General features: G+C 40.6%; 1 protein-coding gene across 1 annotated transcript in view; it reads right to left on the reverse strand.

The window, feature by feature from the left end:
- The window catches only part of CEP290 (centrosomal protein 290), a 116,224-nt gene that overhangs the window by 85,835 nt on the left and 17,336 nt on the right, over window positions 1–13,053 (reverse strand). Inside the window, exons 4-6 of the mRNA XM_050935966.1 lie at window positions 8,910–8,979; window positions 7,607–7,653; window positions 5,231–5,374 (exon numbers count right to left, since the gene is read on the reverse strand). Of these exons, the coding sequence (XP_050791923.1) occupies window positions 5,231–5,374; window positions 7,607–7,653; window positions 8,910–8,979 (261 nt within the window). The remainder of the gene's footprint in view (window positions 1–5,230; window positions 5,375–7,606; window positions 7,654–8,909; window positions 8,980–13,053) is intronic.

The raw sequence follows: 13,053 nt of genomic DNA on the forward strand, positions 1-13,053 counted from the left end.
TGTCTATCACCTGTAATCACTTAAAAATCTATCTTTTGGAATCAATCAATAAACTTATTTTACTGTTTGGTAAATCTGCTCAGGTCACAAAGGCTGGTGTATATCTACTTTCCATTGATGAAAGGGTGACCCAATTAATAAACTTACATTGCTCAATAAAGGGTCTTCAGCAGTGCAAGACAGTATATTCCTGAGGTACAAAGTTGGAAGCTGAGGGGATTTGGCTGGTATCTTTCTCTGTGTGATTCATGAGTGGCTCTAGGAGCATTCATGCAATCTAGCTGGATGTGGGGCTCCACATGCTGTTATGCTGAGTGATAACAGCGCCTGGAGGGGTTTGCTGCTTGTCACTAGCAAAGCATTGTGAGAGACAGCCCAGCCTGGAGAGTTAAGGGGCCACAGTGGTCCCACAGTCTGATGCTGCACCCCGTGGATCACGTCACAGTTTCCTTGGAACTTCTGATTCATATTTTTCCCTCTTCCATGGTAATAGCCCCTTTTTGGATGCCCTTTGGGCTGGTAGCAAGCAACAGATTGCTATGCTGGCTTTGAGAGCGAGTGTTGAGGTGTGTTTGCAATCTCATCTGATAATTTCTCTGTTTCCCTGCACTAGCTCCTCACCTGTAAGTTTGCATTCATCAGATAGCCGTTTAGGATAAATGATGGAAATTCGTGGATGTAACATGGCTTCCTTTTGATCACCAAGTTAAAACCCATTGCTTGTTACAAATCATATCAAGGGCTTGACCAAGACAGAGCCCAAGATGTCTCACTCAAAGCAAAAATCACATCCCAAGTTCATGAGCCATTCATTTGCCATAGAGTAGGTTTTCCTTGCAAAGTATACAAAAAACTTTTGGTTTGAACGGTGATAGCTGAGGGCTTTGAAATTGATGTGCATCGTGTCATCAGTGTTATGGCTTACGGACTGGTTCGCCAACTTTTTGTATTGGAGACCCCTTTCACACAGCAAGCCTCTGAGTGTAACTCCCCCCCCCCAAATTAAAAACGAACACTATCTTAAATTCTAAATGTATAACCCTATTGTTTAAAATGAATATACTTTTTCTCACTGCTTTTAAATTAAGACTAAACCCCATTTTTATTGAATTAATGTTAGAAGCAGAAAAGTTATTTTTAAGTTACTGTTAAGTAGAATTTCATTTTAATACTTGACAGCAATTAATCACCATAAGCATCATCATAAGCATCAAGAAAATCAGTGACATGGACGATGCTGTTTATTTAAGACAAGACGTTTTATTCTTGGTGTTGTGCTAGAAAAGGCACACCTGATATCATCCTTTACATCAAATCGGTTTCGGGATTTCATCTTTATTGTGAGAAGAGTGCAGAATCCACTCTCGTGTTTATATATAGTGGGGAATGGCAGAAGAACTCTCAGGGCCATTTCAGCCACCAGTGAGTATTCACTTGCAACTGACCATCAGAACTGGTTTGGAGGCAGCTGTGTGAATTTTGCCTTCACTTTGTCATCATTGATCATGTTGATAATCTGTTCCCTCTCAGCCATCACACTGAAAGGGTTCTTCACCAGGGAATGAAGTGCTTCTGGTAGCGCTGGAAAGTAGATGTTCAGATGTTCACTAATAGCTGGCTTGAGAGCACTATTAATATTGACTTCCTCCTCCTCGCTGAATGAGGAAAGTGTCACAAACATGACATATCTGTCTGTGTCCAAATTACTGCGTCACAGATCCAACTTCATCTGGAAGGCTCTGATTTTATTAGTCAGGTCTATTAACATTGAACATTTCCCCTGAGGTGACAGATGGAGGGTCATTAAGGCTATCAAAGATATTGACTAGGTATGCTAAGCAGAGAAGCCATTTCTTAACACTGAACATTTTGTTCAGCTCTTGTTTCTCTTTTTCCAGGAAAAACTCCTCCATCTCTTCAGGAAGTATAAAAACACACTTTAATGTACATCCCCTAGAAAGCCATCGAACTTGAGTGTGGAAAAGCAAAACTTTGTATTCACCACGCATTTCTTTGCAGAGCTTTTGAAAAAGACGACTATTCAAAGCATACAACATCCACCATAGTATAAAAGCACATTGGCAATATCTTTGCAGCTAGGACTTGACAATGGATTCCACGAGTGACAATCACATTAGGTGACATGCACTTTACCTTCTGCTGAAAGCCAGACCACACACCCACCATGGCTGGAGCACCATCAGTACATATATCAAAAAAAGATTTTTCCACTTATTGCCACTGCTTTCGAAAAAGGCATTCATCTTATTGAAAATGCCCTGTGCTGATGTCAAATTGTTCACAGAATAAGCATTCATCTTTAACATCCCCATTATTAACATATTGTACGAACACTATCAATTCCGTGCAGTTAGTAACATCAGTAATTTCATCAAGCTGAGGCTGAACATACTGAAAGCAGAATGTTTAGTTTTGTGCACAATTTGTTCTTTGGTATCTTCAGACATCTCACATATCCTGTGCTTCACAATATCATTTGACACAGAAAGCATATTAAGCTTTTTGGTAGTATCACTGCCAACCATAATTGAGACATCTTTGCACACTGACAGAACAAACTTCTCACCTCTTGTATGCAGTTTCTTGGCACGGACAATTCATAGTGACACAACATAAGAGGCCTCCACAGCGAGAACGTTTGCTGTTGGAAATGTCCATCTGCATTAAGCCTGGCTGGCTTTGTCGCCTCTTCAGTGCATTTGAAAAAAATCCACATTTTGATTTTTATGCTCAGGATGTCTAGTTTCAAGATGTTGCTGCAGCTTGCATGGTTTCATTGAAAACTTCACAGCACATGATGCACTGTGTTTTTTCAATACCAGAGGTAACAATGCTGGTAAAACAGTGTTTAATGTAAGATTCAAGATACTTTCACTTTTTAGCAGTTTTAAGCAGAAGACGTGGCCATTATTTTCAGGAGAAAATATGTGCCTGTGTGTCTGACTGTTAAATTATAAAAAAAATTTGGCCTATCTCAGTGTTCTGATTGGTCTGCAGTTTAAGGCAGCTCTTCAGCTGCTGAATAATCAAGCCCTCTAATGTTGCCTCAATCACAGGGCCAGCCTTGGAGAAAATGGTGCCCTGAGTGAACATCTATCTTGGCATCCTTTCTTTGGAGGTAGGGCAGGGCAGGAGGCAAAGTGGGGCAGGGGGTGGAGCTGGGCTGTCAACCCCTGTGCATGACGGGACTTGGGCTGACAGCCGAAGTCCCTTTCTGACTTGGTTTTTGAGTAGCAAAGCTATTGTTGCACCAACCTTAGGCTCCTCAAATTTATGAAATGTCTATGTTTTATATAAACATTTTAGTTTAACATTTGGTTTAAATAGGTGTCCTCATTTGGATTTTTTGATGCCTTCAAAGGAGGCATCATTGGGAAAACATGTATTTAATGATGCTTGAAAGGGAAATATTTTATTAATATTAATGAGTTCTTTGAAAGCCACTAAGTCCTGAAGAAGTCCTGTAGATTTTATTTAGTTTGTCTGTGTTGTACTTGTGGTACTTATTTCCCTGGCTGTTTACCAGGGGAAGGTAGTACACTATTCATCCTGGCATGGGGACCACACAGCCGAGGAGGGGTACTGTACACATAACTTGAATGTGGAAATAGCTTGCTGGATGTCCCAAGAGCCTCAGAGCAAGCCTACACAACCCGCAGTAGCGAGCCTCTCAGCCTGGGTTGACAGACTCAGGCTTGCTCTACCACACTAAAAATAGCTGTAGAGATGTTGCAGCTTGGACTGAAGCCTGGGCTCTGAAGCCTAGGGAGCAGAGTGGACTTCAGAGACCAAGCCACAGCTATAAAGCGCTGTCTTAGACACCTATTCTTAGTATAGTAGCCCAAACTAAAGGCTGTTGACCCAGGTTGGGAAGCTTGCTGCTACAGGCTCCATAAACATATCTGAAAAGCTGCCTGACTACTCCCCCATGCTGGCGAGCATTCAAGTAAGTACTGCAGGAACAACTCTGTACCAATCAGGGCTTTACTCAGTAAATCAGGATAATTTTGAACATTTGGGGGCATTTCTCACTTACAATTCTGTAATCCCATGAAGGTGCAGTTCATGTGAATGCAATCCTCCTGTGCCTCTCTCCTAGTCACTGACTGCCTGAAGTGCTCCTAATTTGGAGCCAACCTGTGGAGCAGGTGAGCGGTGGGGAGAGAAAAGTGGGCCTATCCCTGCCGCTCAGAGTCTGAGCCCCTTTCCTAGGCAGAGGAAGGGTTTATGGTGGATGATCAGAAGGCACAATTCCCATTCCAAACCTGCCTGAAATCTGTGCTGCTTTCCCTGGCACTGCAATGGTCCTTGGGGCTGAAAGCCAGACACCCACAATTCTCATTAGTGTGCAGCCTGAGGTAGGGCTGCACAGGAACAGGCTTCCCTGCAGGCCCAGACATGCTGCAGGGTGGGAGAGGAGGAGTGACAAAATACAGAGCACTGTGAGAGCCTCTGAGCATGGGAAAAGCCCCACAAACACTCCCTCAGAGGAAGGCAAATGAGAAGAGGTTCAACCCCTGATTTTCACCCCTCTTGTTCATTAAAAATATGAATTTCTGTCTTGGGAAGGACACAATTGCTTTTGCCTCTTTGCATCTGGAGTCTCTGCAGTTTGCAGGACCTACCCTGAGTATTGTTGAAATTCCCTCACCTCATAGTGGGAGAAAATGGAATTGAGTAAGAGCCTGCTTCTTTCCCCAGGGGATTGAGGACCCACTTCTGTACCTGGGGGAGGTGCACTCTATCTTTTCAGGATTTTTCCCCCTTCAGTCCAGGTCTCTTGAGGGACTCAGCCCCTGAGCTGGCAGCGTACCTTCTCCTTGTCCTTAGACTCTCACCTAAAATGCTCCTGATTGGGCTTTTCTGTGTTAGAGTCACACCTTCTCGGAGCAAGGTGAGTACCCGACATGCTGGTTTGACTTTGAGCCCCATATCTTATTAGTGCCAGGATTGGCTGGCTGAGAACAGTCAGGGCATAATTCACCCTCTTAAAAGTAAAGATTTCTGAACAAATTGTTAGGAGACACTGAACTGCCAAATTGTTCCACTTACTGTGGCAAGAATCTGGTGGCCGGAGCTGAAGGATGGAGCTTAGGCCTGGAAATTCCAGCAACAACACTGAATCCCTTCCGAATTCCAGGTGGGGGACATTAGCCCACGAGTAATGAATTCAGAGAGAAGCTGTGCAAAGGAATAAAATATTTCTTACCTGTTCATTAACTTTCTTCTCTTTTTCTAGCTCCTTTTCGATATCTGTTAATTCTCTGTCTTTTTGTTCCAATTGCTTTTCCAGCTGACGGATCTCATCACGCAAAAAACGAGTATCACGACCACCAGCAGCTCGCTGTGCCATCTTAGAAGAACATTAAAAACTAACAAATGTACATTTTTTATTCAAATTAAAAATGTAGGACAACTAGTGAGACAGATTTATTTGCATGGGAGTAACAATGTTTGCAAACAATTTAAAAAAAACACAAGATAATGGGTGATGTTTCCATGTAAAGTTTCAGTAACGACAAAAATTACTTGAGCACAAATCTTCAGAGTTATTAAAATAAAGATATCCCTAGAAATCTCCATCCATACACAATGCTCTGCAGATATGTACTTGGTGCATATTCCGAATTAATACTGAAATTAACAACCATACATGGCAAATACATCTCTTTCAGCAGTAGGTACTGTTTTTATTTGTGAAATCAATTTCTTCAGGCATGTCAAAGGCACTTTCCTGCACTGAGGCCTAAGTGTCTGATCCAAAGCCTAGAGAATCTGTCCCCAGAAATCTCAGTGTGTGTGTGTGTGTGTGTGTGTGTGTGCGTGCGCGCACAAGTACGTTAGTAAGTAAAATGGGACATTTGTTTGGACAGCCGGGAGAATGCAGTATCCCCAGAGGAGGAATCACTGAGGAGAGCCTCTGCCTGAAATATCCCCTCCTCCAGCTCACAACCCCTCAAAGCAGATCAGGGGAGGATGTTACTGGTTGGACCTAAAGAGGGGATTTGCCACTCCCAGGGGGATAGGAGGGAGGAAAGCACAGGTTGGAGTCAGGCCCCTCTCCCTCTTTGGGTTTGTTACATCCCACTGGCCAGCTGGGAGGAGGATCAGTAGCCAGTTGGCTCTCACACTTCCCTTTCTTAAAAATTTAAACTTTTTCCTGTGCTACACAAGTCTCTTGCCTCTTCAGCTGTCCCACCCCTCTCCTTGTAAGGTAGATAAGGAGCTTTGTTTCCTCACAGTATCATGGAGGCACAGTTGAAGTAAGAAATAATAGAATTTAGAAGACTGATACTAAGTGATAATATAAGAAAGTGTCATTTGTCACAATCTGCAGTCAGTGTCTAGTCTGAATAAAGGCTAACAGAGCCAGCTCCCAGAGGTAAATGAGACGCGTGATTTTTACTAGCTTTGCTTGTGCCTCTACACAGAAAAGAAGGCCTGAAATCTTTCAGACAGAGGCTTCCCCTTGGTAGTCTCTATCCCTCGTCGAGTAAAGAACTCAGACATGATCTGAATCCAGGGAGTAGATCGAAGGGTCTACAGGATTATAAGTTAGATCAGGGGTTCCCAAACTTGGTTCACAGCTTGTTCAGGGTATGCCCCTTGTGGGCTGCAAGACGCTTTGTTTACCTGCGAGTCTGCAGGTACAGTTGCTCGCAGCTCCCAGGGGCCGCGGTTCCCCATTCCCGGCCAATGGAAGCTGTGGGAAAGGGTGGTCTGGCCCGCGCCACTTCCAGCAGCTCCCATTGGCCAGGAATGGCAAACTGCGGCCACTAGAAGCTGCGAGCAGCCGTACTTCCAGATGCTCAGGTAAACAAAGTGTCTCACAGCTCAGCAGGTGCTTACCCTGAACAAGCTGTGAACCAAGTTTGGGCACCCCTGGGTTAGATCAGCAGTTCTCGAACTGTGGGTTGTGAGTTCATTTTAACAGGGTCATCTGGACTGGTGTTAGACTCACTGGGGCCCAGGGCAGAAAGCTGAAGCCCAAGCCCCACCACCTGGGGCTGACACTGAAGCTACTTAGCTTTGTGGGTCCCCAGGGAATTGCCCTGCTTGCCACCCTCTAACACCAGCCCTGATTTTAGAGTAACACGGCACTTGGGTCATGTAGTAATTTTGTTGTCAGACAGGGTCACAGTGCAATGAAGCTTAAGAAATGCTGGGTTAGATATTGGGAGCCCTTTCACAATGCACTGGACCTGTTTATGTGCCTGGTATGTGAGATAAAGTGGAGACACATACCACCTCTACCCAGTGTAAAGTTCATAAAGTTGCAACCTGCAGCTTAAAATATATTCCACTGTCTGACTTTCATTTACTTGAATAGCCTGAAAAAAAAAAATCAATATCTTCTAACTGACTTTTATAGGCTTTTGATCAGTCCTTAACATGAACACCTATCTAGGTTTTTTGAGTTCTTTATCCAAGCACAAAACCCACCACCATTTTTTAAACGTTTTAAAAAGGATAGATTATTTCTCCATGCTCAAAACTCAAATAATGTTAAAAACTGTATCCAGGTCCACAGAGAATAAATACCATAGGAGCTCTAGAAACTAATTTAGTTTAAAAACAAACATACCTCTAATTCATTTTCTAGTTTCATAACCTTTGCTTTTAATTGATTTTCTGTTGAAATAAAAATAGGACATACTGGGTTATCCAAAACCTCTAAGCAAAGGAAATAAGAACATAAGAACGGCCGTACCGGGTCAGACCAAAGGTCCATCTAGCCCAGTATCTGTCTATTGACAGTGGCCAATGCCAGGTGCCCCAGAGGGAGTGAACCTAACAGGTAATGATCAAGTGATCTCTCTCCTGCCATCCGTCTCCATCCTCTGACAAACAGAGGCTAGGGACACCATTCTTTACCCATCTTGGCTAATAGCCATTTATGGACTTAGCCACCATGAATTTATCCAGTTCCCTTTTAAATATTGTTATAGTCCTAGCCTTCACAACCTCCTCAGGTAAGGAGTTCCACAAGTTGACTGTGTGCTGCGTGAAGAAGAACCTCCTTTTATTTGTTTTAAACCTGCTGTCTATTAATTTCATTTGGTGACCCCTAGTTCTTGTATTATGGGAATAAGTAAATAACTTTTCCTTATCCACTTTCTCCACATCATTCATGATTTTATATACCTCTATCATATCCCCCTTAGTCTCCTCTTTTCCAAGCTGAAGAGTCCTAGCCTCTTTAATCTTTCCTTGTATGGGACCCTCTCCAACCCCCTAATCATTTTAGTTGCCCTTTTCTGAACCTTTTCTAGTGCTAGAATATCTTTTTTGAGATGAGGAGACCACATCTGTACACAATATTCGAGATGTGAGTATACCATGGATTTATATAAGGGCAATAATATATTCTCAGTCTTATTCTCTATCCCCTTTTTAATTATTCCTAACATCCTGTTTGCTTTTTTGACCACCTCTGCACACTGCGTGGACATCTTCAGAGAACTACCCACGATGACTCCAAGATCTTTTTCCTGACTCGTTGTAGCTAAATTTGCCCCCATCATATTGTATATACAGTTGAGGTTATTTTTTCCAACGTGCATTACTTTACATTTATCCACATTAAATTTCATTTGCCATTTTGCTGCCCAAAATTAGTTTTGTGAGATCTTTTTGAATTCTTCACAATCTGCTTTGGTCTTATGAGAACTACAGTAACAGCAGCAATCTTCATTCCCATTTATCAATATCGGGGTGAAATCCTGTCCCCATTGAAATCAATGGAAATTTTGCCATTGGTTTCAACGTGGACAGGATTCAACCCAAAGTTATTTAAGCCTAATGTTTTATTAGTTATAGACCCCATGTAATAAGTCACTTTGTGCATAGCTATTTTTTTTAAATGCTTATTCAGAAGAGTTACTCACCAAATTTGGCTTGCTCCTCCCCAGCTTTTTCAACTTCTTCTAAAGCCAGCTCTACCTCTTGGGCTTTCATCTAGCAAAGAAATATACATAGCAAGAAAACAGATTTACCTTTAGGCTAATTTATGAGATGGTGATAACCTCCACAAAATCTCATTCCAGAACTAATGGAACATCACTCAGACCAGTAGCTGAGTCAGGTATAGAACCAGATACTCTCCGAGCACCAGGCAGCTACTCTATCCACTAGGCCACACTAGGTATTTTTCCACAGGAATTATACTAACAATAAAGAAATCCTTTGTGCTCAGAAGCACACATCCTGAAAACTATAGAAAAGGTCCCGACAAAAAACAGACTTTGTAACCTGGTTGGCACTGCCATTTTCAATACATCTATGACAGAATACAAGTAGTGTGATATAAAGATTTCATAAGCATGGTTTTGGGATGGAGGAAGATATCTCGATATTGATGTAAAAAATGACATTAATAAATTATAAAATAATTTTAAAGCTGTTACAAACTTGTCTGCACATTACTGAATATTAAGATACAGCTACAAGAATGTTATACCCAGGGTGCTCAGAAATATAAGAATACATATGTTTAGCTAGTTATGTTGCAAAAATTTTAAAACTAATCAAAGAAATTCAATAAAATTTCTGTTTCTCTCTCCCAACGTCAACCATACCTCAAGAGCACAGACCACGTAAACAATGTTTTAAGTAGAGGGCTAACTGTAAAAAGGAATGTAGGGTATATTATCAGAGCAATAAATCTAGGTAGAGTGAGCTCTAAGAACCCCCGCCCTCTTGCAAGAAAACCTACTTATGTTCTTAAAAACCTTATAGAATAATATGTGTAGCTGAAGATGTTTTAAACTTTTGTTTATTTCTTAAAATGTTGTTATGAAAAACACCTTTGTGAAATGGATAGTTGCAAATACGTTAGCTAAATGCAAAGTGCCTAATACAGCTGCTAATGTCATTGCAATGTGTGACGCTGGGCCAGAAAGGGTTAAGCAAGTATCAGGATAAATGACCCAAATTCTACCTTTAAAGACATTAGGAAAGTATGTAAGTGGTAATTAGGGCTATTCCTTACAAGCAGCTAGCAAAGCCAATGTTAGATAGACTACAGCTTTGAAATGTAAACTGACATTGTTAAAGAATTGGAAGAAGATAGTAATTGTAGTATTCTATGTTTACCTATATCTTGTTAGAGGTTAACAGTGTAATCAAACGGTTCCTGTCTATGTTGTATTCTGTGAATTGAGAGATCAAAAGGAGATCTTAACGTTTAAATGAACTGTGAATATAGTAGTATCACTGTATCGATTTCTCTTTTAAGTATATAGCAGAGCACCTGCGAATGGTGGAAGATAGGCAATTGCTTTATGTTAATCCGTATATCTAATTACCGGTGATGCTTAGGAAATAGGTCTACTTCCAAGTCCCGATGACTGCCTATTGGTCACCTGAGGACTCCATGCTGTCAAAAGAAGGCCTGGAACTGTATAAGGGATTCTTGGGTACTAATCCTTTTTATCTCAGATCTCCTTGAGCTTTATTCAGGGGAAGCTTGAGTCATAAGACTGAAATCTCCAGTCCCATCGGGATCACCCTGGATATGAACATTGGATTATAAATCTATAGACTAACTCTGAAAGAACTCTTTGCAACTCCAAAGCTCCCAATCTCTACTATGAAACTGATCTCAGAATGGTACTCATGTCTGTATGTATAATGATCTTTTACCCAACACTCTCTTTTCTTTATTAATAAATTTTAGTTTAGTTAATAAGAATTGGCTGTAAGCATGTATTTGGGTAAGATCTGGAATGTTCATTAACCTGGGAGGTAATGTGTCCAATTCTTTGGGATTGGTAGAACTTGGCTGTCTGGGAGAGAGCCCAAAGGCCAGGCTGCTTTTAAGTTAAGGGAGCTGGCGTTTTGGCTTCTGTGTAACCAGTAAGATATTATAGAAGCTGTTTTGTGGCTAGCTTGGTGGATCTAAGTATCGGAATAACCACCAGCTTTGGGGATTGCCCTAATTGAGTAACCTCAGCGTGGCCCCCCTGGGACCTCGGTCACACTATGAAAATGATAATATGTTTTATGTCCCAAGATGGAATCAAATGACCTTGCAAACTAGAGTAAGAAGCCATTTATGTAAACAACGTTTATATTATTGGATAACAAATTAATTACTGGCAGTGCACAAGCAAACCCACAACCAACTCAGGAAGACAAGAAAATCCATCATTCCAAAACTTGTCATTTAGAATCAACAACTTAAGTTACAGACTTTCTCAAAGTTATTTAATTTTAAAAGACTTAAGAACCAAAAACTCTTATATAAAAAAACAGGAATATTTGGACTTTTTGAAAACAGACTTTCATTTCCTGTTAAACTTGCATGAAATTGAAAGATTATCTCAGACAATGGACTGAATAAAAAGAAACCAGCTGTGAAAAGTTATTTGATGCTTTCCTGTTACAAGACAATTAAAGGACTGTTGTATATTCATTAAACCGACTGCACTGTCAGAAGTTTAAGAGTGTCACCTAAGCCAATCCTAAAGGTATGAAGTCAATGAAGAGGTAAGCAGCCAACTCTGAATCTAAACAAACCTGAAAGAGGCATATTCTCCTATAATTTCATGAAAATAGTAAGGAGAAGGGTATAGAAACTCTGAAGTGAGCCTCCCTCACATACAGCCTCTGTCACCCTGTTCAGACATAGCTCTCCATAAGTAAGTGGCCACAGACAGATAAGAAAAACAAAGAACACTCAAGAAGAAACTACCTCCAGGAAACTCTCCCAAAGACTTCAACATGGATTAGTGAGAGAAAATTCACTAAATACACTGGTAAGTGATTAGATTTAAAACTTTTGTAATTCTTTTGCTGAAATACTGTTGTAACTTAGAAAACATGGGGCTTGTCTATATGTACAGCTGAGTGAAGATGTTACCTACATCGACAGGAGAGCTTCTCCTGTTGTCTTACATACTCCACCTCCCTAAGAGGCGGTAGCTATATCGATGGGGGAAGCTGTTCCGTCAACATAGCACTTTCTACACCAGGAATTGGGTCCATATATCTGCATTGTTCAGGAGCGTGAATTTTTCACACCCCTGAGCAATGTAGCTATAGTGACATAAGTTTGTAGTGTAAACCAGTGCTAACACCAAGTTAATTGCCAAGTGGTTAGACCCTGTATGTCTCGAGAGGATAAACAGAGAAATAATGGGATGTAACTGGATCTAAAATTCTTAATTTTCATAAGTGGCCCGTTTTAAGACAGATCGTTAAATGGCTTTCTTCTGAGTAACTAATTTAAATATCTTCTTCAATTTCATAGGATTTAGCTAAGATTGCTTACTTTACCCAACTATAAACTGTTTAGATTACTGATTATTAATAGGCTTCACTTCCTTTAAACAAATTATTTTGTTCAGATGAACAGTTTTAAGTATCTAATAAGATGCTAAAGCTTAATTCACAATAATTTGGGAAATAATATACTTTGGTCTTCGCTTACCAAGAGAAAAGCATCCCCACCCTTGAGATGGCTCACTCTCAAGGAAGATAACAGCTGTCCACAGAGAGACATGCAGAACAGATTGTAACAGAAGTAACCAGTTTATCATTTGTGTTCAGTCATTTATGCAGTTTGGTTTAATTTTTTAAAATCTTTCTTTAATAATAAAATAGCCATGGTTAAAAATTGTGATTATTTTTCTTGGTCTTGATCATGGTGTCCTGTAAGGTATGTAAAAGAACCTCTATTACTACATGAGGGGGAGCCACAACCCTGAACTGGAAATAAGAGAACAATTAATAAAAGCTCGCCTACAATTCCTTGTTTCTCTAAACTAAATGTTGTTAGTAATTTTTCAAATAAAATTACTTGGCATCCAACAATTTAAAACTCTCTCTTTCAACCTCACACTACCTTCCTAATGAGTAGTGCTGACACTCAAGTTTTGAAGGTTATTCCAGACTAGTCCCAATCAAACGGGCACCACACCATCAGGTATTTTATGCACCACAAATGTTACAGAAAAACATTTATTTAAGATATTTTACAGCATCTAAAAATTGTTTGAGATTTCTGTTTGTATTTCTCTATCTGGAAAA

This window comes from Gopherus flavomarginatus, chromosome 1 (genome assembly GCF_025201925.1).
Source record: "Gopherus flavomarginatus isolate rGopFla2 chromosome 1, rGopFla2.mat.asm, whole genome shotgun sequence".
Classification (NCBI taxonomy): Eukaryota; Metazoa; Chordata; order Testudines; family Testudinidae; genus Gopherus; species Gopherus flavomarginatus.